Raw genomic sequence first — 24,142 nt, forward strand, 5'->3', positions numbered from 1 at the left:
ATCTACAATAGAATGATAAAATAGTATTTGGTAAATGGATGCAAATTACAGCGCTGATGTAAACATCCATGTTTGTTGGGAGCAGTTTTGATTGTACAGTCTGACAGCTGCAGGGAGGAAGGACCTGCAGAAACGCTCCTTCATGCATCTAGGATACAGCAGTCTGTCACTGGCCACCACCAACTCCTTGGTTTTTCCGGCGTTGATCAGCAGGTAGTTCTGCTGGCACCAGTCCACAAAGTCCAGAGTCCACTGTCTATACTCTGAGTCATCCTCACCTGTGATTAGGCCGACTATGGCAGAGTCGTCAGAGAACTTCTATAGGTGGCAGCGTGGGGAGTTGGAGTCTGCAGTGTAGAGGGTGAAGAGGAACGGTGCCAGTTCCCTGTGGGGCCCCCGTACTGCAGACCAGCATATCAGAGACACAGCCATGTGTCCTCACATACTGTGGGCATCCTGTGAGGTAGTCCAGTATCCACTGGGACATGTGATGTGGTGGTCCACTCCTGGTAGCTCCAGCTTGTCCCTCAGAAGTCGTGGCTGGATGGTGTTGAAAGCACTGGAGAAATCAAAGAACCTGATCCTCACAGTGCTTCCAGGCTTCTCCAGGTGAGTCAGAGCTCGGTGCAGGAGGTAGATGATGGCGTCCTCCCCCAGACGCCAGGCTGGTAAGCAAACTGCACCGGATCCAATAAAGATCCAAAGGGAAAGGAGCTAAAATCGTGTTTTTAGTCACAGGATGAACAAAGGGGTTCTACTGGGGTCCAAGAATAAAAAATATGGACCTGGAAAAGAGCAAAACAGGTTTTGTCAAACCCCTGCAAACCTGGTTTCATAATAGAAATAAACTTTATTAATCCCACACTGGGGAAATTCACATGTTATACCAGCACAGGGGCCAGCAAGAAAGAGTAAACTAGAGATATATTAGAAAAATAGCGTATAAATAAAAAAGGCCAAAAAACTGCACAAGAGTTATTGCTGCCATTTACAAATGGATATAATATACACTAAACACACTTTCCATATGTACAGAATTGCATATTTCTAAATGAATATCCATTTCTGCTACATGCTATCTCACCATATAGCCTTTATTTTCTTTATCATCAGAGAATATTCAGAAACCAGACAGTGGGTTTTTATTACCAGCACACCAGTTTATACGTAAACAGGCTGGCTGTTGGTGTTTTTTGTTTTTGTTTTAGCATCCGTGACCTCACACATCTAAAACTGAATGTTGCACTGTACAAAACTCACAATAACTTAGATGAAGGCACTTTGAAAAAGTAAAACAATTAATTACTTGCATACTTTGTGTATCATTAAAAAAATGAAAATAAAATAAAAAAGGCATGAATATGCGTCTCTTTTTAAAATAATGGGAGTGTTTTTTTTTCCATTTTGTCATAGATGGATATATAGAGTTAGATATCAAAGCAAAATATAATGCTTTGGGGTGAGTTACTGCTTTGAAAGAGTGTTTTGTCTGCCTGGAAAGAGCGGGCTGTTATGTAAAACCTACTGCCTTGGAAAAGGGGGACGGTACTGTGTACACCTGCATGGACTTCCCTCCGGTGCTCAACCTCTTTTTGGTTCAGTGTGTTTGCTCGAAACTGGGAAAGACGCCCAGTCTTCGCCTGCAGGTTCAGCTGCACCTGGGACAGGTCAACGGCTGCTATGTGGTAAAAAGAAAGAAAGAAAAGAAAAAAGTAGTTAATGAAAACCAGCTCGGGGGAGACACTGGCCAGACTTTGTGCCGTTTTCATTTCGCTGCTGTCCGACTTCACAAAGACCTCGCTGTTCTAGCTTGCGACACGTTTGCTTCTGCTTCCGGAAAACAACCTTCACACAGGTAAGACGAGTTTCGGCTTCGACTTTGGCAAATTCTCTTCGTTTCTGTGTACAAATATCATTAGTAGCCGTTGTGTTCTTTCTTTTACGCTTCATGTGAGCGCTCTGTTCGCGTAAACGAGTCTTAGAGCGCAAAATTCGCGCTTTCACGGAAAAGTAAGTCGCTCAAGGTGTGTAGCAGTTAGCGCTTTCTCCGCGGGGCACACACGGTGTAGCTGAAGGTGAAGCAATGTCTTCATGCGCTCACTTTACCTGCCTCATTAACCAGTATCCTGGCCGATACCTATGAAGAGCTGCTTTTATTGCCCCCTCTGTCATTTGGATCTGTCAAGGTGGTGTTGTGATTAGGAGCTCAGCAACAGCCGTCGGTTGTCAATGGAGGGACAGTGAGTTATTTATGGTGGCAGTGACAGCACGCACATCCAGGCAGGCAGAGTGGAAAATGATCGCAGATGCCCCTGTTGCTGTCACCGAGTATCTGTGTTTTTTCCATGTGCGAAATTTTTAACTATGCAGAGAAAATGGTTATTTATTCAATCTGAAGGCGTTTGAAGTTTTTAGCCTGCTTTCCTTATTATTTCTATGAAATGTAAATTTCAGAGAGGAAATAATAAAGATGAGCCACAGTATTAAATCCACTGACCGGGTCTGTTAGTTAGCATTTACTTAAATGTGATGTTCTGCTGAGAAACCTTGATTCATCCTGATGTTTTGAAAAATACAATCGACCTTAACTCTGTTTGATGTAAACCAAAGACACTCCCCAACAGTGGCCTTTAGCCCTCAATAGGATCAGTCGTTCCTAAACTAAAACCACAAAGAACTCCAGATGTTCCACATCAGTGCAGTGAAGACTACTTGTTTTTTGTGGCATGTGATCAAAACATGTCTACTTACCCAGTAAACTAATACAGTATATGACTTATATTATCACCACATATTAGAATAAATGTACTCTAAAGAAGCCATTATGCTTAAGAACCTCTTTCACCACTTACAAGCTGCAAAAGTGGCACAAACATAAAAACTTCACTATGTGTGCGTGGGTCTTTTGTATATTGGTTGCAACACTCTCTAAGGGTTAAAGACCTTGCCGCAGGTGTTGGTTGATTACCACACTGCTCTGGTATTTAACACTGACTGTGTGTTTGCCAGATCTCGATGGAGGTTTGCTAGAGTTGATATGCGTTGATTTATCTTTTCTTGCCAGGTTGCCTCTGGAGTAAACTCATTATTTTTAGTTTACAAATGGACAAAATGCCTCAGTGGGCCTGTTTTTTTTTGTTTGTGCTATTGGTATTAAATTTATACTGTTATAGTGTAATTGTGTGTAGTGGTGTTGTTATTGTAATGGCTTGAAACTGCTTTTGTTCTTTTGTTCACAGTTGGATTAAGTTAACCTGTTTCAGTTAAATAACTATACGTCTTGAGTCAAATGCACAGGAATCTTATATTTGTGTCACTCCTGCTGTAAATGAATCCAGAGCAGAGGATGCAATTTTTTTTAATGCTGAACTGTTAGAATTTTTAAAAAAGAAAGAAACTGTTGACAAAGTAATCCTCTGCTGAGGATTTTTTCGTGGGGATTTTGTTCATGAATTACAGCCCCAGTTTTCTCTCTGTAATAACATAATGAAATTACATACATATGTGGTGTTTGCTTGGCTGCTGTACACTGGGAGGCATTTATGCCTTGTGCAAACAAGCTTGACCTCTGTGCATGATTTGTGGTTATGAGACTGGCTCCACACCACACTGTGCACGAGTCTGCTTTAAGAAGCTTTATTTGTATGTATATTTGAGCCAAAGAGAAGCTAAACTGGGGGAAGGCATTTTTGGCAAATTATGGTTTTATTGTGTTGTTGGAAATGATTATTGATTATGTCCACACACAGTAGATATGCAATGCAAATACTGGTGATTGTATTTAAAACAGAGGACTTTGCATCCTGTTGCTATAGCAGTTACATAAGATTTCTCAGAGACTGCTCAAAACACGTGGCGTTGAACTTTGATTATAAAGATTAGATTCAATTTCAGTTCAAGACGCTCAAGAGAAAAAATAGTCCTTGCAATCAAAAAGTAATCTTTATTATAGATAATAAAGTTACTGAAAGCTAAGAGTTACAAACAGGGAGTAAAACATACACACAGAGTAGTCAGTCAGACTTCCACCATGGATGATAAGACATTTCTCCCTAGTCTCCTGGCATCCTGCTTATCTCACGTTACCTTGACCACTGGAACGATTCATCATCTGGACTGAGGAAAAACAAGGCAGTGTAATTTTCTTAAGGAATTACAGGCTTCAGAACATATTCAAGTCATAAGCAAAAATGTGGTTTAATCTCTGAGAAATGCTCGCCTGATGATTAACAGTTATTCATGTCTGGGTAACTAATTCCATTAATTTTCCATTCTAAGTGCGGTATTGTCATTTAATGCCAGACATTAATGGAAGGTAGAGGCAGACATGGCACACCTCCTGTCTCATGGACCTGAGAAATTACTGTCTAACATGGCCTCACCTGTGTTCACCGAGGGTGTGGCAGCACATGTGATTCACTCATATCAGCTATCAAGGCATGGGATTGGGCCCGGCTTTGAAGAAACGCCACCTCGGGTAATCCTCTAAAAGAGACCAAAGTACTCTGTAGGGCCACAGACACTTCCCTCAAAAGCTTACGCTGTCACATGACTACAAGGCATTTGATTTGGATAAGGTGTTCCCTGGTGTAGCCTTTCCTCTTTGGTTGCTTCTTAACATATTTCACCATATCTATTTCAAAACCGCTGGTTTCATAAGCGTGGGCTTTAATTTTCTTTTAAAGTAGACACTTTATCATTTCCACACCTCTAATACTTAATACAAACTTAATAACACAATTTAAATGGATCAGCTATGAAATATTCATTTTTACCTGTTATGAAGCGTAGAATGACCTATAGAGACAAAAAACCTTTTTTTCTGCATAGTTTTAAAGTGGTTTTTTTCTGCTTTGACATTGGACATTTTAAAGAGATTAACACGCTTTGAAACAAAAGCAGTGCCTGCAGTTTGTAGCGCTTTCTTACTTTGGCTTCATTTTTCAGCCCTGGAGGTTGTTACTTGACCACATTATGCTGTAACTTTTTGAAAACTCTCCATTTCACGTGGGAATTCCCAAGAAAGATGAGTACTTTGATCGAGGTCATGCTTTTTTTTTTTTTTTTTTTTTTAAAGGAACATGGTTAAAAGGCTAATAGCGTTACAGCCAGCGATTCTGAGATTACCATCATTTTTCAGGATGCTATTTATCCTCCTATGAAGCCATGTTTAATGAGGGCGTGTTGGAATACAAAACCTTTCGGAAGCTCTCTAAGACTAGCTAGTGCATGTCACTGTAGCACAAATCAAATGCACCTTTAATGTAAAGCCTGGCTGAATTGTTACCTCTTCATTAATTCAGATGGTGGATTTTACTTTACCGTCATCCACCGAGTGATGTGTTTTCAAGGTAAATGGAGCGTAGCCTGGTTTTTACTGTGTGTGTCTCTGTGCTACAGTATCCTTGACCCCGATTCGTAACAGGAATGGGTATCGGCTGTACAAAGTGAAGAAAGAGTAGGGAGAAGGCCTGTGTGCATGTATATGGAGAGATGTTTGCACATATTTATAACCAGGCTTTTGTGTTTGCAGTCATTCATTCAGCTACTGAGAGTACTTTACCTGTGGTAGTGCAACATCAGCAGTCTGAGCCACCAACCCCCAAACCTACGCACGTACTCACATACACACACTCACACACACACACACCGAGGCACTGATGATGGAGGCAGAACAACCATTTCTCCTTTCCTCTCATGGTGCCTAGTTATATTCAATTCCCCTCTGCATTCCTCACACCGGTGCAATTGGAGCTCATACACATCCACACTGATGCACATACACACACGTAGTCTCTCTCTCTCTCTCTCTTTCACACACACACACAGTCATTATTCTGACGGTCTGCTGGTGAGGAGGCAGGGTTCTGGTTTCATTCAGGCTTCAGGCAACTGCTAGAGTCTCTCCTTTGCGTGCAGTGGCTACTGGGCGCTTGACAGCAAAGATATCATCTCGGGTGAGTCGCTTCAATAACACCGAAGATAAAGCAGTCTTTTTGTGTCTGAAATCAGCGCTGCGATCACAAAGACAGGGGACCTGAACATAGGGACTTTATTGTGGTGGCTCATTTTGTCATTTTCTTATGTGCAACAGAACATTTGTCTTTAGTTGATTTGCATCAGTAAGATAAAGCCATGTGTCTTATGATGGTCTTTGTGGATTTCTTAGCCTTTCTGACAGTCCAAAGTATTCTGAAAGTACATCAAGCTATTTTGCTAATCAAGTTAATAAAGCAGTTAATAAATAATCACTGATTATTTCCATCCGCAAACAAACTGTTTTGATGGATGATGTGTCCTCGGTGGGAGATTTCACAATATCCACCTCAGTACATTTGGTGTAATTTGTGATGTTTCTTCATTTGTTCTTATTTGGAGAGGTTGTCTAAAAGTTTCTCCAGTTTCTCTCTAATCAGTGCTCTTCTTATGAGAGGGAATTAAAAGGAGATTACGACCTGCACAAAGGGATAGAGACCACTGCCGTTTGGGTGCAAGGGGTCATTAGTGAAGGGGATTGCGTTTCTGCCCAGTTCATTCAGAATTCTTACTCCCGTGCGTGCTTTGCCTTTGTTCCTTCCCATTAACAGAAGGTTGACTTTAGTCTGTTTTCTTCTGGCTCATTTCACAGAGTTCAGCGCTTTCAGTGAGAAGCACTGTGACTTTTAGCTGAGATGAGAATTCCTTTTGTCCCTCAGGAAACTTGCTGAGAGGAAGCAGCTGTAGCTTTCTGCCATATTGCTGCAGCTTTGTGGATTTGTCATTTCCTGTGTAGCTGCCCAGTTTAAGTAGGAATGGTCTGCTGTACACTTAACTGTGTTTCTCTCTCAACAGAGAATCAACATGAAGATGTGGAGATAACATTTTCGACTCTGGATAAACTGCTTCACTGCTGGAGTGGATTTGGCTGCGGGAATGCAAACGTAGACTTATGAAATATACTAAAAGAGTTTGTGAGGAGATAAGAGCGCGCTGATCCTTTCCAGACACAGAAAACTGGACTGAGCTCTCTCAGATAATGGCTACAACAGAAACCAAAGTTAGCGGCAGCAGCACTGTGGGCCTGTCGTGGGCACGCGTCTGTAAGGAGTGCGGCCAGCAGCACGACAGCCAGGACTCCCACTTGTACGAGTACCAGGATGAGGTGGACGATGAACTGGTTTGCCACATTTGTCTGCAGCCTTTACTGAAGCCAATGGACACACCGTGCGGCCACACTTACTGCTTTCATTGTTTGAGCAGCTTTTTGAAGGAGCAGGACTTCTGCCCTGTGGACCGCCAGCGGCTGCAGTTACATCAGTGCCGTCCCTCCAGCCTGCTGGTCAGGAACCTGCTGGACAAGTTGACGGTTATGTGCCCACACTGTGCGGAGTGCCAGCAGACGATGCAGCGCTGTGAATTGCAGCCTCACCTGCACAACAGGTAAGACTCAGTGGGATGCTGACTGTGGAAACTGTTTGACCTTCACAGTTCTAACACACATGAAACTCTAAATCTATTATGAGTATCTTATGACGACATTATACGCAGTGCAATAGTTTTACCTAGTTTTCCTTCATTTTGAACCATCTGCCTGCTTCAGACAAAGGTTGTCGTTTATGATGGTGTTTATGTAATGTGTCCTATGTTATATTCATGTTCATCTCTGATGCCTTCTTGTGTAAACTACCAGCGACCTAACTCATCGGCCATGTGGTTGTCACAAGAACTGTTGAACTTTTTCAGAAACATTTGCTTTCTTGCTTTTTAGGTAAGAGTTAAGACGAGTGTTGAATGGCTGTTTACTCAATCTGAAGCTACAGCTGGCTTTCGTTTAGTTTAGCCTAGCTTGAAGACATCTAGCCTGTCCACCTTGCAGAACTGCGGAAACTGTTTGTTAATCTGACAGTTGATGTGTAACGTGGCCATATCACAGATTTACAGGGGGATTCGTGTGACAGATTAAAGATTTATTGCAGGCTTGTTAATTAGTAAGCTGACTAAGTGCAGGAAGGCAGTTTCTTTCTTTTTTTTTAAGCTTTGGAAAGAGCCACCTAAATTTGTTCCCTTTTTCCAGTTTGTCGATTAAGCTAACTGTTATTTATAGCCTCATATTTGGCTCACAGGCACGAGTATTGTAGCTTACCATTCTCGTAGAAACGACAACAAGAAGAAAAACTTAGATAAACACAAGATCTGCAGGGTTTTGTGAGAAAATTCTGATTACTTTGCCGGAAATAAGAAAAGAAAAACATAACATCTATGGCTGTGTTTTTGTACGGTGGCCTTGAGAGGTCAAATGTGCTCAAGCTTAAGAAAACACACAAAACACAATGAAAGTTGAATAAAATACAACAGAAATAGAAAAGTTGCAGCAAAAGCCATTTAAAAATAAAAAGTGACAAGCTAACAGGCTAATAGCAAACACGTATCTACAGTATTATATGAATCATGTGTTTAAACTGCATATCACCTGCATCTTTTTCTCTCTCGCAACACAGATGAATCCTCAAACACCAAAAGTGCAAACCTTTGCGTGTTTTGGTTTCTGTTACATTTGCACCTGGTCCGTCATGTTATTGTGTCACATAAACACTCCTGTTGTATTTTGTGAGATTTTATGTTTTTCTACTTCTTGTCATGTGTTCTTTTTTTCTATTTTAGTCATGTTTTGTATGCTTTTCCGTTTGTTGGTGTTTTCTTAACTCGCAGTCCGTTTGACCTTTCAGGGCCACCGTAGCTGTGTCCTCTTTGAAACTCTACCAGCTACTGCTGGTAGCATAGTTCGTCTGTGAACACACAGCTGTGTAGTTATTGTGTTCGATACGAGGCACAGGTCACTCTTCTTGTTTTCACATGGAGAGTGTGGTGCTTATCGTCCAGTGGCCGCTATGACGCAGTCAGTTGTGGGAGGAAAATTAGCTTGCTGCAGCTTCTCTGTGTAAACAGTGAGGAGGCAAAGTTCAGGCATGAAGACCAGGCACCGGTTCCAGCACAGGCTTAATCAGATTCAGCCTGTCTCAACAGACACTCTGCAATGCAGAGAAATCTGCATAGTGCTTCTCCTCTGGTCTCTTTGCTCTCACAAAACACAGTTAACATTGAATTTTGTTCCCTGAGTTCATTTTCAGCCGTTCCTGTACATGTACCTATAATATTTTTCATTATCTTCACTTATATATGAATACAGCTACAAAGGTGGGATCTCCTATTAAATGTGGCCAAAGTTCAAATGATGTAATCATATGTAGAATTAATTCCTTCGAGCCAAAAACTCCGACAGCTGTAATGCTCGGTTTTTTTTCTTTTCTGTCAGATCTGTATGATGTCAATGGGAGGGGATTTCCTTGGTGTTGTCATCTCAACAGCACTGGTCTTGAACACAGCTTCATCACCCAGCTGCTCTTCAAACTTTGTTTCTGATGAGCAGCTAATTAGAGGAAAGTTGTTTTTTTAAAGGGAAGGGATGGAAGTAAAAGCAGCTTGTTTCAGACAGTGGGTGGACTGATGGGCTGCACAGCATAAGGGAAATGAGAATTGTTTGGAAAGATACTCTAGTAAAAGAATATAAAGCTGTAGCTCCAAATTGTAATAAAAGATCCTCTTTAAACTCCTTTTAACATCACTAATTCACCCACTTTAATGTTCTTCGTGCTTCTGTCAATCCTCAGATGTCCTGTTTTTAGAAGACTCAGAGAGGAAGCAGAGAAGAGGAAGAGGCCCTCATGGAATGAATTAAAGGGACGTAAGGGTGACGGAGAAGGGTCTGGAGATGCGAAACACTCAGCAACACTGTCTCGAAATTCAACCCGGGATCAGCCCGAGCCTGGGCTCATTAATCCTGCCTATGAGGAAGGTGAGGAAGGTATGGAGTTATTTTATTATTTTAAAACCCGCAATTTCTCAGGGTGTGCGTTAGAACAGTACCAAATAATCTTTATAGAAGCTTCTAGGCTTAACAGGAATATTTCCAGTTGGTAGGGTGATTGTCAGGGCACACACGCGATTTGCTGCTTTTAGCCTTTAAGGGTTTGATTCTGTCTGTCTCAGGTGAATCATCAGCCTGGCTGTAGGAACATGTACCAGCTCACACACAGTTTAACCAGACAGTTGCATCATGGGTGGGAAAAACCCTGAAAGCAACTTGCAAGCCGGCATCACCGACCAAAGTTCAGTAAAACACAGTTGCCAAGCAACTGGTACCAGGTGTCCACAGTGAAGTTTATATTTGTGCAACTATAATCTGTCATTTGATTTTTGAAAAATCTTTGTTAAAATCTCAGCAGACTCATAAATCTAGAATGATGTTAGATATGTTTAGTAATGCTGCCCCCCCCAGCATAAAAACTTCATCATGTTGAATAATCCAGGTTTCACTATCTTTGCCGCTAGTAAAATTCATAGCTTTCTAACTGAATGGGAGCAAATACATTGGTAGTATTGCTGAGGAGTAAGCATGTAAGTACTTGTATGGTCTGTGTGTATGCACAGGCCATTTCCACGGAAGAGCGAGGCTGTGCAGTGCAGCAGAGTTTGCGCTATCTCACTGTTATAATCACAAACTGAGGTCCACTCTGCGTCACTCTGTTTCCTTTTCACGATACTCTTCAGCGCATCCCGGAAACACAAACGACACAGATTTACTGGTTTATGTCATAGTGTGTTATTCCATGTAAGTATCGATGGGAAAACAGACATTTCTAAAATGTTGGTGAAGACGGTGTTTTTCTCACCAAAATGTCTTGCTGGGAGTTAAAGGAGACGATCATATCTGTCTCTGCATTCAGGAAAAAAGATGAGCACAAGATATGCTCAGCTTATCTGAACACAAACATTACAAAAAATGCTCCTACAGCCTGCTCTTCACGCTTTGGGTTTTCTCTGAATTTTGCAGCAACAGGAAGATCATTTAAAGTTTGGATTCTATTTCTGTAGAGTTGTTTTAAAGTATAAGTCAACTAACATTGATCCTTTATATGTAATGTTTAACCTAAACAACTGGCCAACACCAACATTAATACTTGTGGTACATTATATGGTCCATATAATGTACCATATATGGGCATATAATGTTTTTCCACTGCCTTCAACCATTCTGATAGTTGCAGCATTCTCCCTCTGAGAATTTGCACACATCTGCAAATTCAGAAACTGAAGCAATGATTAATATCATTCTCACCAAAGTTGCCAGACATACACAGGAGGTATCTGGAGTACTGAGCAGGGCAATCGCAATCTACTGACATGGAGGTGCACATCAGGTCCAGGGTAGATTTAAGTATAAACCCCCTGTAACTTAGTTGTGCTTAATAGGGCGTTTACTGAGAGCTTGTGACATCGCTAGAAAAGAGGTGATGGGGTAAGAGGCATCTTGAAATGTGTAAACAAGCTATCAGTGTATCTGAGCTAACTTTATGCGAGGTGAAATAGAAAGTGAATAAGTAAGAGAATGTGGAAAGCTACAGACACCATGGACGAGTAGCCGTTATGCCCCGTATTCACCTGAAGAATGCATGTGTCGTTGATGCATTGCGCCGTAGTGTTTTGTGGGACAACTGACCTTTACAAAGACTCTCGCATAGTCACGGACCATTAATGCGTTGAAGGGCCTGTTTTTGCTTCCAAATAGTTTCTGGAGTCACTCGTCACTGTTTAGATTGCTTCTACTATTTTCTTCTGTAGTTTCAATCAATGAAAATGTTTGTATACATTTATACATAAATAAATATGCACTAAGCTTCCAATTTCTGTGGTTTTAAAAGGCACGCTGCTGGCACTGCGACCAAGCGCTAAATACCTTATGTTCACTGAATAAAGAATTTATTAGTTTTTTAAGAAAAAGTTTTTATTGAACATTGTCAAATATTTGCATGTTGAGTGTGAAGGTATTCATGTGTTTTAATATGAATTACTTTTCCTATTCACTGCCTTTCAGACAGCCTTAGGAGACTTGTTTAGCAGGTTTATATCACGATGACAATGAAAATATTATTAAATGGTCAGCACAATTCATGCTCCTTTATAGCTTCTTTTCCTCCCCTCATCCTCTGTCCTAATGGCAGTGTCCCATTTGATGATCCAAGTAGGGCTGGGCCGTATCATACCGTTCACGGTAATACCGGTGTAATGTCGGGCAACGATAAGAAAATGAAATATCGCGATAGAATATGGGTCAAACGCGCATGCGCAGTGCCTTTGTTTTCATACGCACATGGCGGAAAAAGCATGGCGGCGACAGAGATCCACAGAGGATGCAATCTGCTCTGCCCTCCACCCAGCCCTAACTCATCTGGACAAGAAAGACTCATATGTGAGAATGCTGTTCATAGACTTTAGCTCAGCATTCAACACCATAATACCACAACAACTCATCTGTAAACTGGACAGACTGGGCCTCAGCACCTCCCTCTGCAACTGGCTGCTGGATTTCCTCAGCCAGAGGCCTCAAGCGGTGCGTGTAGGCAACAAGGTCTCAAACAGCATCACCCTAAGCACGGGGGCTCCACAAGGCTGTGTGCTCAGTCCTCTGCTCTTCACCCTGTTGACACATGACTGCACACCAACCTACAGCTCCAACCACCTTGTGAAGTTTGCGGACGACACAACGCTGGTAGGGCTCATCACCAAGGGCGATGAGACCCACTACAGGAAAGAGGTTGAGCTCCTGACCACGTGGTGCAGAGACAACAACCTCCTGCTAAATGTCAGTAAGACCAAGGAGATTATTGTCAACTTCCAGAGAGGCCACACCTGTCACCCCCCATTGACCATCGACGGCGCTGCGGTGGAGAGGGTGAGCAGCACCAAGTTCCTGGGGGTGCACATCAGTGAGGACCTCTCTTGGACCACCAACACAGCATCACTGGCCAAGAAAGCACAACAGCGCCTCTACTTCCTGCGCAAACTCAAGCGGGCAAGTGCTCCACCACCCATCCTGACTACATTCTACAGAGGAACTATTGAAAGTATCCTCTCCAGCTGCATCACTGTGTGGGGCGGTAGCTGCACTGACTATAACAGAAAAGCTCTACAACGTATTGTGAGAACAGCTGAGAGGATAGTTGGTGTACCACTCCCCTCCCTGCAAGTCATTTACACCACTCGCCTCACCCGCAAAGCCATCACAATTGTCAACGATGCAACCCACCCCGCGCACTGTCTGTTCAGCCTCCTGCCCTCTGGAAAGAGATACAGAAGTCTCCGCTCCCGCACTACCAGGCTCACCAACAGCTTCATCCACCAGGCTGTGAGACTGCTGAACTCTCTTCCCTCCCGGCTCCCAGCCAGCAGAATCACCAGATTGGCAGAAGTATAGTAGACAGATTGGACTCTACCCCCCCACACTCTCCAACAAGGAAACACTCTCTGAATCAAGAACTGAAAACATTCCTGACTTGCATCGCAATTGCACACACCTGCTGCTACATATATATTTTTAGTATTCTTTTAGCACTATTTATATTATTTATATTATTATATTACTATTTATTATCTTATTGTTAGGGCTGTTTTGTTTTTGTTGTGCATCTGCACCTAATTGTTTCAATGCCTACGCATTTTTTGGGACAGTGTGAACGTAATTTCAATTCCTTTGTATGGCAAGTACATTTGAAGAAATTGACAAATAAAAGTATTCTATTCTATTCTATTCTATTCTAGAGAATGAGAAGGGCGAAGGCGGATCATTAAATGAAACAGATGAACCAGAATTGGTTTGTAAAAATGCTGCAGCTTCGGTGGTGTGGAACTGGTTTAGCTTTCGTCCGTCAGATACACAACAAAGCACTATTTTTGGTAGAGCATGCTAGCGGGCCGTCGTTATTACCGCATTGTTTGGAAAATACGGCACACTTAAAATCAATCCTGTGATTTTTCTGAAAATCGACGGTGCCCCTTATGATCCCGTGTGCCTTATGTATGAATTCTGGTTGTGTTTACTGACCTCGAAATGATTTTATGTCGTACACGGCGCTGGAAAATCTGTCAAATGTTTTAGTACGACTTTGCTAAGCTACGAAGCCGCACCGCTTGATGGACTGTCAGAGCATTACGGCTGTCGTAGGCAGGAGCCTCACAGAGTGATACGTACTGTGCTTCAACATGATATTACCGTATTGTGTGTGTATAACTTCTTTTTAAGTTTTGTGGATATTATACATGGTTATGCTGAGGATATGTCGGCCCTGCTCTAGATCCAAGCCTGGGTTTTATACACTGAGCAGGTTTTGTTTATGCTAACAATTTACTTGCATGCCGTGTTGAAACATCCTGCAGGGAATAAAAACAATTTAAAGTGCTGGTGTGAATCTTTTAGTGTTTTTATTCATGTGTGGAAAAAACATTGATTTCTGGTGTGTGAATAAATATATTATAGCTGTATTTTTACACCACTGAATTGAACCAGCTTTGCCTTTTCTGTTGTGTTTTTGGATCTATGGAAGTGTGACACCTCAGTAAAGTAGGGCTAGAATTTGTTTAACTTGTGGGCGGGTTACCATATTTGGAAGATAAGAACCGTTTACAAAGATAAAAAACAAAAACATAATTAATCAGAGTCAAGCTGGACTCCAAACAGCTCAAACTTGTATGATTATATCTGTTTGTTTCCTTCTTTCTGCTGGTGTTCCTGCATTGGGTATTTTGCAAGGTTAGGTATTTTACAAGGTTCATTCCAGTGAAAAAGAGGAGAGAACTGGGAGTAAACAGGACATACAGCCATGTTTATTACTGTTGCTTTTCTTTTTCCCTCTCCTACAGACAACAACTCCCTGCGGTCCAGTTTGGTGGCCGAGGCCACTGTCGTGGAGCTGATCAGAGATGAACCCGGAGAGGAGCTGGGCCTTCGGATCGTGGGGGGGAAAGACACACCGCTGGGAAACATAGTCATACAAGAAATTGTGCGGGACTCAATAGCAGCTAGAGATGGCAGGCTGGCACCAGGAGACCATATTTTAGAGGTGAGAGAAAACAAGAACGAGGGAAGAGCTGGGATTAAGTCGTATTCAGCTGTTAGTCAGTGTTGGGATTTAGAAATCTCGTGTCGTGGCATAGCGTGACAGTCGAGGTCAAAATTGTTTCGCACACAACACCTTATGACTACTTCTCATGGTATTGTAAACACACTGCTCGTTAGAGGGGGTGGGAAAGTAGACATTCAAGATAAACAAGTTTTGTCTCCATGGCAACAAGGCGTGGTTAATATTACCTGGCACAAGTGCGTCATGTTAGCTTGAGCAACTTTACTTTGTTGGTGTAACTGACTAACCCACTGCCTTTCACTTTAATAGTGTTCAAACATTAAGGAGGAACTGCGTTTGGTTTCCGCAGAGAATAATGGGAGTGCAGAATATCAATAACAAGAATATTCCACATCCGATTTCTACCCTCACATTGCTCTGAAATAAATTTCCTGTGAAATACATTTTAACTTTTCCTCTAAAGCTAAGCAATCCCAGACCTGGAAATGAAAACAAAAACCGTACCGGAGAACAGCTCGCTTTCAGGACGCGAAACAATTGCTTCCTTTGTTTGTGAACCTAAAAAAATGATTGAAACAACAGACTGATTTTTGCTGAGGCCTATTCTTAGATTTGTGAGGCAGACTTCAAACAGAAGAGACTTGGAATTAATGTTTACGTAGCTGTGATAATCGTGATTATTTTATTAAGAGGACAACAAAACTAAAGTGTAATGTCCATCCTTCTCCTTCAGCGTCTCCAGTTCAGGGCTAACACTGAGAAACAGACAAGCATTCACACTCACGTTTATACCTCCCACCTAATTGGAATACCCAGTTAATCTAACATGCATGGTTTTTGGACTGTGGGAGGAAGCTCGAATTTCCAGACAGACAAGCAGTTGCCTGCCTTGCCTGGTGGCAAGCAGCACCTTGCTTGGGGGCCCAGGCCAGTGGGGGGGCCCCTGAGGGCTGATAAACTTTAAACTACAGCAATAATCCACAGTTTGTAGTGACAGTATGAGAGGCCTGAGCCTCCCTTAGGCGTCCCCACCTGACTCCAGTCACTCCCTTTTCAAGTGGCATGCACGATTGTGTTTAAACAAACCTAATGACAACAATGTAAACTGAGGGGAGGATTCCTGCTGCAAGTGAAAAAAGAAAGAAGAAAAAAGCTAAACTGTGGAGCAGATAATGATTATTAAATGTAACACTGATTTTTTTTTTTTTTTTTTTTTTTTTTTTTTTTTACAAATGGCAATTATAAACATGATCCAGATGTTTTTCCTATCTGTGGATGCTTCACTTCAGCCAAATAGCAACAAAACATAACAGGTTTTGTGGAAAAAACATGCTCTGCTTATTTTGGTATGAAATTAGACAACCAAGGGCAAAATAAGTCTGGTTTTAATGTTTTCAGTGGCACGGAGGAAGCCACAGAATGGCTTTGTGGCTTCTGTTTAGTCAATATTTCTGGATACAGTTCAAAAACTGCATCATTTATCAGTTCCCCTAACCTGCCATCAGCCATGAGACCTGCACCACATTTAGATGAAATGCCACCGCTCATTTTTTTCAGCTGATGAGAGACGAGCGCGTGATGGTGTTTTGTCTCCAGATGCACAACATTCTAGTGATGAGGACTTTGAAGATTACTCGCAGTTATTTACTCAGAGTTAAATGACTTAATATGAGATTTGGATCTTCCAAAAGAAACAACTGAGTGGCTTGGGTCTAGACTGAGTGAGAAAAACTTCCTGACTACAGGAAAAAAAAAATTCTTTCTACTGGAGATGATTTATTTGAATTTTATGCCATTGCCCTTCTGCTTCTCTGTCTATATATGGCATCCTGCATGGCTCCCCCTCTCTTTTCAATTCATTTACCTCACAATAGTATATAGTGATCAGCCGCCAGTTTACTCCATCTGCAGGACGTGATGAGAAGAATCATCTTCCTTCATTGAAATGGATGATAACTTTCTTTATTGCGTTCATGTTGAGGGTTTGTTGGGTTGTGTGTACGATGCAGATAAGTACAGGCTGTTCACTGACAGTTCAAAATCCAACCTAAAATGTATTGTACTGCTTAATAGCAATTATTTTTGCATCCATGCCAGTTGGTGTTTCTGTCCAGCCGAAAGAAACTTATGAAAATAACCAAATTGTGTTAAAGAAGCTGAAACACAATGAGCACAAATGGACCGCCTGTGAAAAGAAAACTGTACAGAATCATTGAATTAGGTCGCGCCAGCTCTTTTCTGGAAAACAGAAATCGTATTAATGCAGGGCGTTGTATTGCGGGGCGACACGGTGGTTAGTACTATTGCCTAACAGCAAGAACAACCCAAAATCTGCATGTTCATCTTGCTGTGGCAACCATGCTAAATAGCATTAAAGCCAGATATGACAAAGCTTTATTTCCAAGCACATCAAATTACACCACTGTCAAGAAAGGTTGATCTCTTTTATGCTTGACAAATAACTGTACACAGTGAAGGCAGGTAATGTTTGCGCTCAACTGCTTTATCAGTGACGGTGTTGTTTCTGCTCTTTGTGGTGTCGTGTTCCAGGTGAATGACATCAGCTTGGCTTCAGTTCCCCACACTCGGGCCATCGCAGTGCTGCAGCTGCCCTCCCTCCTCAGGCTCACCGTCATGCAGGAGAAAGGTTTCAAATTAAGGGATCAACGCTCAGACCAAAACCAACCCACTTCCACCGGCTCCCCGGGCTCTCACAGTCCCCATAGCAACGCTACCTCCAGTAACAACCCTGGTACAGTCCTGCAGGTGACGCTAGTGAAGAGCCAGCGCACAGAGCCGCTCGGCATCAAACTCATCCGCAAATCAGATGAGAGTGGGGTTTTTATCTTGGACCTGCTGGCTGGTGGTTTGGCAGCTAAGGATGGAAAACTGAGGAACAATGACAAAGTTTTGGCCATCAATGGACACGACCTGAGGCATGGGACACCTGAAAGTGCAGCCCAGATTATACAGGTAGATTACAGACTGCACCCTTATTTCTTAAATAAACAAAGTTAAGATGCTGTTTAAAGTAAGTAAAAACACAAAGAATAAAAAGGACTTGCACATCACAAAAGTTATTCAAAAAGTGACATCAACATTATTATTGTGCAGCCCTTAACTTACAATGTAAAGTGCCTTGAGGCAAATGTTGTTGTGATTTGGTGCTATATAAAGAAATAACACTGAACTGATTGACAACATTTTGGGACACAGGTTGTTTACAACTTGTACAGACATGAAAGAAGCATCTGTTAGTATGTTTATTATGGACTCTGTCCCCAGCAAGTCTTTACAAGTCATAATACATCTTAAAATTTCTACAGACCAAAGGCACCCAGGAGGGCCATCAATCACAGCATGGAAAATGTATCCTAGGTGATAGTTAGTGGACCAGACATGCAAAACCCTCAATGTAAACACCACCTGGCAGAGGAATTCATAATAGGAGCTTTGTATGAAATTTGTTTGTGTAAAATCATTTGCTTTTATTCTTTGTGCCAACAGGCCAGTGAGATGCGTGTGAACTTTGTGGTGATGAGATCTGCGGAGGCTCAAGAGGAAGGAGGAAGCAGCAGAACATCCAGGAGGACGCCTGAGCCGCAGTACTTTAGGCGCCGGTCCACCTACATGAAGGTAACACACAAACAGTTTCCTCCCAAGTCTTTTTTTTAATTATATATTTTATATCCATGTTTCCAGGTGGTTTCCAGCTGTTGTCTTTTAACACCCCAACGTTGGTAGCAGTGTCTTACAAACTTTGCATGTTTATGTTTACACGGCGTAATTGTGACGTTCACTCCTGTGTCGCTCACACTCAGTTGTACCATACACAGTGAGTGGAAAGAACAGCAACCCCCCGTTTGAGGGGTGAGAGCAGACACCTGCAATGGTGAGCAGAGATAAAAGCCCTTCTTTGGGGCCTCCCTCTGGCCTGATCAAAAGGCCCCGGGTGCTGCTCGCTCTGCCGCTACGGGGCCACTGTCTTGTTGTTGTTTTTTTTGGCCGTTTCTTTGCGAGACAGAGGATCAAAGCTGGTAACAGTTAGCTTTCGCCTGCGGAGTCGAGCCTTTTCGTCTTGCTGGGGGGAAGGGGGGGGGGGGGATTCCCTGCTGTGGAGAGGAAGAACCCCCCACCTTCCCTTCTGATGGTTTACAGACTCCAGAGAGCCACAAGGACACTGGTTGAAGTTGTCATTTTCCACACATCTTTTCCAGTACGAGAGCGTAGTGCTGAACCTCACACGTTCCCTCTGCCCTTACCTCTCAGCTCCATCTCAGATGTTTCACATTTGTTTCTACAAGTGGTTTTGTAAGGGGGATCCATTAAGTCAGTGATCCTGGAGAGAATGTGATTAGCTGGTATGTTAGGCCAAACGAAAAAAAGGTTAACTCCTGTGGAGAAAACATGAGGTAGAGGACGTGAATTTAAAAACCCATACAATGAAGATGGTCAATATGTTTCTTATTGCTTGGTGTTAATGTGTCTCATTGTTTCCATAGGATCCTCCAGGTGGATTTTCTAGTCAGGAGAAGACTGTGAGTCTGAAAAAGGAGCCTCGGCTTTCCCTCGGCATCACGATCGCTGGAGGGAGGGATTGTCGCAGCCGTCTACCGGTTTACATCACAAGTGTGCAGCCTGTAGGCTGTTTGCACCGAGATGGCACCATCAAAAGAGGTACAAACCACAGGAATAAAAAGAGTGTTCTTGTCTTTGTAACGCTCTCTTGGCCAAGGGCTACGGCTAGAAATTATCTTAGATAAATTTATGCTGTAACATATCAAAATGTAAATTCCCCAAAAATGTCGAGAACTTTTCACTTTGGGTTCACAATAAATGCCAGTTTTCTATCATGTATAACCAGGGTTAGGGCCGGTGATCGGATGAAATCAACTTGACAGGGGGCATTGGCCAAATCACTTGGCATTCTAAAATAAGAAATTAAAGGAAAAAAAAAAAAAAAAAATATGATATAATATATATATATATATATATATATATATATATATATAGATAATAGAGGATTATAGAGAGATATATAGCAATTACATATAGTCTATAGATATTATATTAAAGGGAGCTGCAATTAGTCTACTACATGCTGTTGCACTTGTGTGCGTGCACACACACATACACAGTGCACAAAACAGAGGTTATAAACTAAAGTGCAAAGTAAGACTTGTTAAATTTATGTTTGAAAGAGAACTACAAGAGTCAATTACATTTGATTAATAAACCTAAACTCTGGGTCATCTGTACAGGCTACACAGCAACTTTAAGGATAAAAAACTATTTTTAAACACATCATAAACGGGCATGCATGATTACAGTCATGTGGGATCCTTTTTGGCCGTCCCTGGACCTCCAAGACCATCGACGCCATCAACACTGTACAGAATAAATTGAACATCTTTTCTGTCCACTGATTAATAATTTAGTAAGCCAGTTTTTGTAGAGATAGTTGTACATAAATTCAATCGATTAAGCCTTTAACGAAAACAAAATTACAATGTATTTTAATAAATAAGTGTAAAGATTTTGGAAATGACAGCTCTGTTTGAAAATCCACTACAAAAGTACAGGAAAAGGGCAATTATCTTTTTTTTCCTGCCTCTGTTCCAGGATACAATGTGCTGCTAAAGGACCATTAAAACTGAGAGGATGTCCTAAAATAGAGCCTTGACTCTGACTTCTTTAAGAGCTGCTCTTTAAATATTATATCCATCCCACACTTTGTCTGTGGTTGAACTGACATCTGGAGTTTTTAAAAAAAATCACTTTAAACACAGAAACAATAATTTTAACTGAACTGGCCTTGTCCTTGTTAACATCATCTGTATTTCTTCAGGTGATGTTCTGCTGAGCATCAACGGTGTTGATTTGACTCAGCTGACCTACAATGAGGCCGTTTCTGTGCTGAAGGCTCAGACAGCTCAGTCCCAGGTGGTGCTTCGTGTCATTCAGACTCTGTCTGAGGAGTCAGAGGAGGACACCGAGGCTAACGATGACGAACTCGACATCGCAGAAGACTCACGGGATGACACCCTCAACTGGACCCCGCTGTGGACTCGCTGGCTGGGATTACCAAGGTAAAGCCAACTCAGTATAATCATTTATATCACGGTCGTAGTGCTGTTTGAGCTGTTTTTTGCTTTTATGTGAAAGAGCTGACTCTGACTCGTTTCTTCAGTCACATGCACTGGTGCCGGGACATCGTCCTGCAGAAGACCAACAACGAGAGCTGGGGCTTCAGCATCGTTGGGGGTTACGAGGAGAGCCACGGGCAGCAGCCGTTCTTCATCAAAACCATTGTGCCTGGAACACCGGCTCACTTTGATGGACGCCTCAAGTAAGTTAACCACATTTTGACTCCCGTGTTACATCATCCGCTCCTGCATCTTTTCGGCACCGACCCTGATAACGAAAATGTCCCGTGGCTTTCTCAGGTGTGGTGATGAGATAGTGGCGGTGAACGGAGCTACAACTGTGGGAATGAACAACTCCTCTCTCATCCCAATGCTCAAGCTACAGAAGAATAAAGTCACGCTGACTGTGGTGTCCTGGCCGGGAAGTCTAGTATAGCAAACCTCACGTGCTCACTCTGTGATCTCCTTTCTTTCTTTACTGGGAATCTCACTGTCCCTTCCACATGTAACCCGTTGAGATTTTTGAGGTCATGTCATACAGAAGATGCGTGTTCTTCAAAACCATCCCATGTACAATAGATGATTTTCCATAGGTGGACTGTTTTTTGCGATATTGTCGTGTAACAATGATGACAATCCATGAATTTTGTGCTAAAGACAAACTGGAAGGATTCGGTTTTTTTGGAGTGTCTTTCTGATCCCATTTTAAAGTTGTATGTATATTTTTAGCTTATCTGCCTAATGTTTTATTTGGTAGCGATTACATCTTAGACTGTGTATAAAAATGTAGCTTTAGGGTCTGCAAAGTGAAACTAATGCAGAAGTGCCTTCTTTCTAATGACCTGCAGGGGACGACTTCGTTGGTTGCAAAAAGACATCCCGTTGTACAGAAGTCTATGGGAAGATGCCCCCTTTTCTATAACCTCAATAAACATTTTCCTTATGAGTTTATGATCTCCGTTGCTAGTTTTATGCCTTAATGAATATAGCATATAGTTCATCTTGTAAATTATCTTCTTATTTGGAGTGAAACAGGACGATAAAGCAGGGAACGCTTTAGAGCAGACCGGCCTTGTGACTGACAAGTGACTGAATGTGGAGTGTCCTGTGGATTTTCAGTCGGATCCTCACCTCACTCGTCACATCCAGTTATAAAAACCCAATATGGTGACCGCTATCCCCCTCAGCTCGAGTCTGCACAACGGGACTACGACACAACGGCTGCATCTATCCTTTGTATACAGCCTGTGGATGGTATTAGATGTTAAGTGATATAGAACATATGTACATAGTTGAATTTCGTTATTGTTAACAATATGCTGACACCAAATATTTCAGGAAAGTGAAGTCTTAAGTTGATTTAAATTGACATTTTTAATTTAAAATTAGCATCTACATGGAGAATATCAGCAGTGAGATTTTTTCTTTTTCTTTTTTTTTTTTGGACAAAACTAATTTTAAAGGATTTTAAAATGTCAGAAATATTTGAAGTCTACGTCATGACAGTAAAGATCACGCTTCTTTACTCAACAAATATGTGTAGAGCGTTTAGTCAGCATTGTGTTGCTAGGGGTTGGATCAGGTTTATTTCCTGTAAGCTCTAAACAGGAAACTTAGACCTGTGTTGTGAAACTCTTAAGCTGGTTTAAAAGAAGCTAATAGATTATTTGACGACCGTTGAGTTTTAATCAAAACTTTCTAATCTGTATTCACTGAATATGTGTATGTATATCATCTTTCCGTTTCTTTCCAAATGATAAAGTTGCTCATAATGAACGAGTTTAATAAGCAGGTGCCTTGTAGGTATCAAAGGACAAACCAGAATCTATACTTGCCTTAAATGTTTTGCTCCACCAAAAATGTGTTTTCCTCATTATTTGTTCTTCTCAATATTTACTGTTTGTGGGAATTCAAAGCCTTGCTCTGATAGATCTGTGTCGACACATTCCCAGTGGCCTTTGTTGCATCTTTATAGGTGAGATACCTGTTGAAAAGCTATGGATGGCTGTAAAATTTACAGCAGGTAATGTGTGTATTAGCCTGTCCACCGTTTCATTATGTTCAATAAAATCATGAAACCATTCCGTCTTTCTGTTATGAATGTTCTGTACACTTTGGGCTTTTTGGGGAGGAAGGTTAAGTGTAGTAAAGGCACAGCTTTACAAGCCACCCTTTATTTATACTTGATGATTGATGGGTAGTTTAGAGGGGATTATAAATACACCAGTATTCACAGAGGAAGGGTGCAAATGTTAGAAATAAGTTATTACAGTTACTGATGTTGAAAGTCTGTGGCTGGACGGTTTATTAGCCTGTTCACTCTGACCCCTAGTGGACACAAGGACTGAAGTGGCCAATGTTTCCAGATTCCATCCTGTAAAACCTTTAAAGTAACCATGGTATCCATGAATTAAAAAAAATAAAACTATTGTAATTAATAATAATAATAATAATAATAATAAATTTTATTCATGAGCGCCTTTCAAGTCACCCAAGGACACTTTACAATAGGATAAAACACTTAGTAAAACAATGGCAGAATAAGAACAATAAAATACAGACTACCTTTTAATCTTGTGCTTTATCACAGGCCTGTTATGCAATTTTAAAATCATGCTCTAAAGTCCTCAACAGTGATTTCTCACAATTATGATTTGCCAGTTCTCTCAAAATCTTCACTTCATAAGCACTTACATACCACCAACTTACCGTATTTCCCGGACTACAAAGCGCACCTGAATATTAGCCGCACAAGCTAAAATCAGGGGAAAATCCTGTTTTGTACATACATTAGCCGCACCTGACTAAAAGCCGCAGGTGTTTCAATGTTGACTTATCATATGTAAGAGAATATGCACAAAGGGAATTGTCAGGAAAGAGATGGCTGTTTGGAGACACACCGTGGCGGTGTCCTCCTCTCCATCATGCAGCAGTCCAGCCCTTCGAAATCCGTTGGTGATCATGGATGTTTTCACACTTTTCCACGCTGTCAGATTCCACCGGTGGAGTTGAGCATAACTTGCTTTTCGCAAGTTTATTGCC

The 24,142-nt window shown here is 41.7% G+C and overlaps 1 protein-coding gene across 3 annotated transcripts; it reads left to right on the plus strand.

The window, feature by feature from the left end:
• The first annotated feature begins 1,617 nt into the window (after positions 1-1,617).
• Positions 1,618-23,182, plus strand: lnx2b (ligand of numb-protein X 2b). Of its 3 annotated transcripts, none has more exons than XM_040015818.1 (10): positions 1,618-1,855; positions 6,832-7,419; positions 9,648-9,841; positions 14,734-14,933; positions 17,505-17,927; positions 18,462-18,590; positions 19,457-19,631; positions 20,803-21,043; positions 21,145-21,303; positions 21,401-23,182. In XM_040015818.1, exons 2-10 carry the CDS (start codon positions 7,016-7,018, stop codon positions 21,534-21,536), a joined length of 2,061 nt encoding a protein of 686 aa, XP_039871752.1. In that variant the 5' UTR covers positions 1,618-1,855; positions 6,832-7,015; the 3' UTR covers positions 21,537-23,182. The 3 variants fall into 3 exon arrangements, with proteins under 3 accessions (XP_039871752.1, XP_039871754.1, XP_039871753.1); XM_040015820.1 differs by having other exon boundaries at positions 9,648-9,832; XM_040015819.1 differs by lacking the exon at positions 1,618-1,855 and adding an exon at positions 2,345-5,957.
• Positions 23,183-24,142: the final 960 nt, after the last annotated feature.

This window comes from Simochromis diagramma, unplaced genomic scaffold (genome assembly GCF_900408965.1).
Source record: "Simochromis diagramma unplaced genomic scaffold, fSimDia1.1 OVJJ01000685.1, whole genome shotgun sequence".
NCBI lineage: Eukaryota > Metazoa > Chordata > Actinopteri > Cichliformes > Cichlidae > Simochromis > Simochromis diagramma.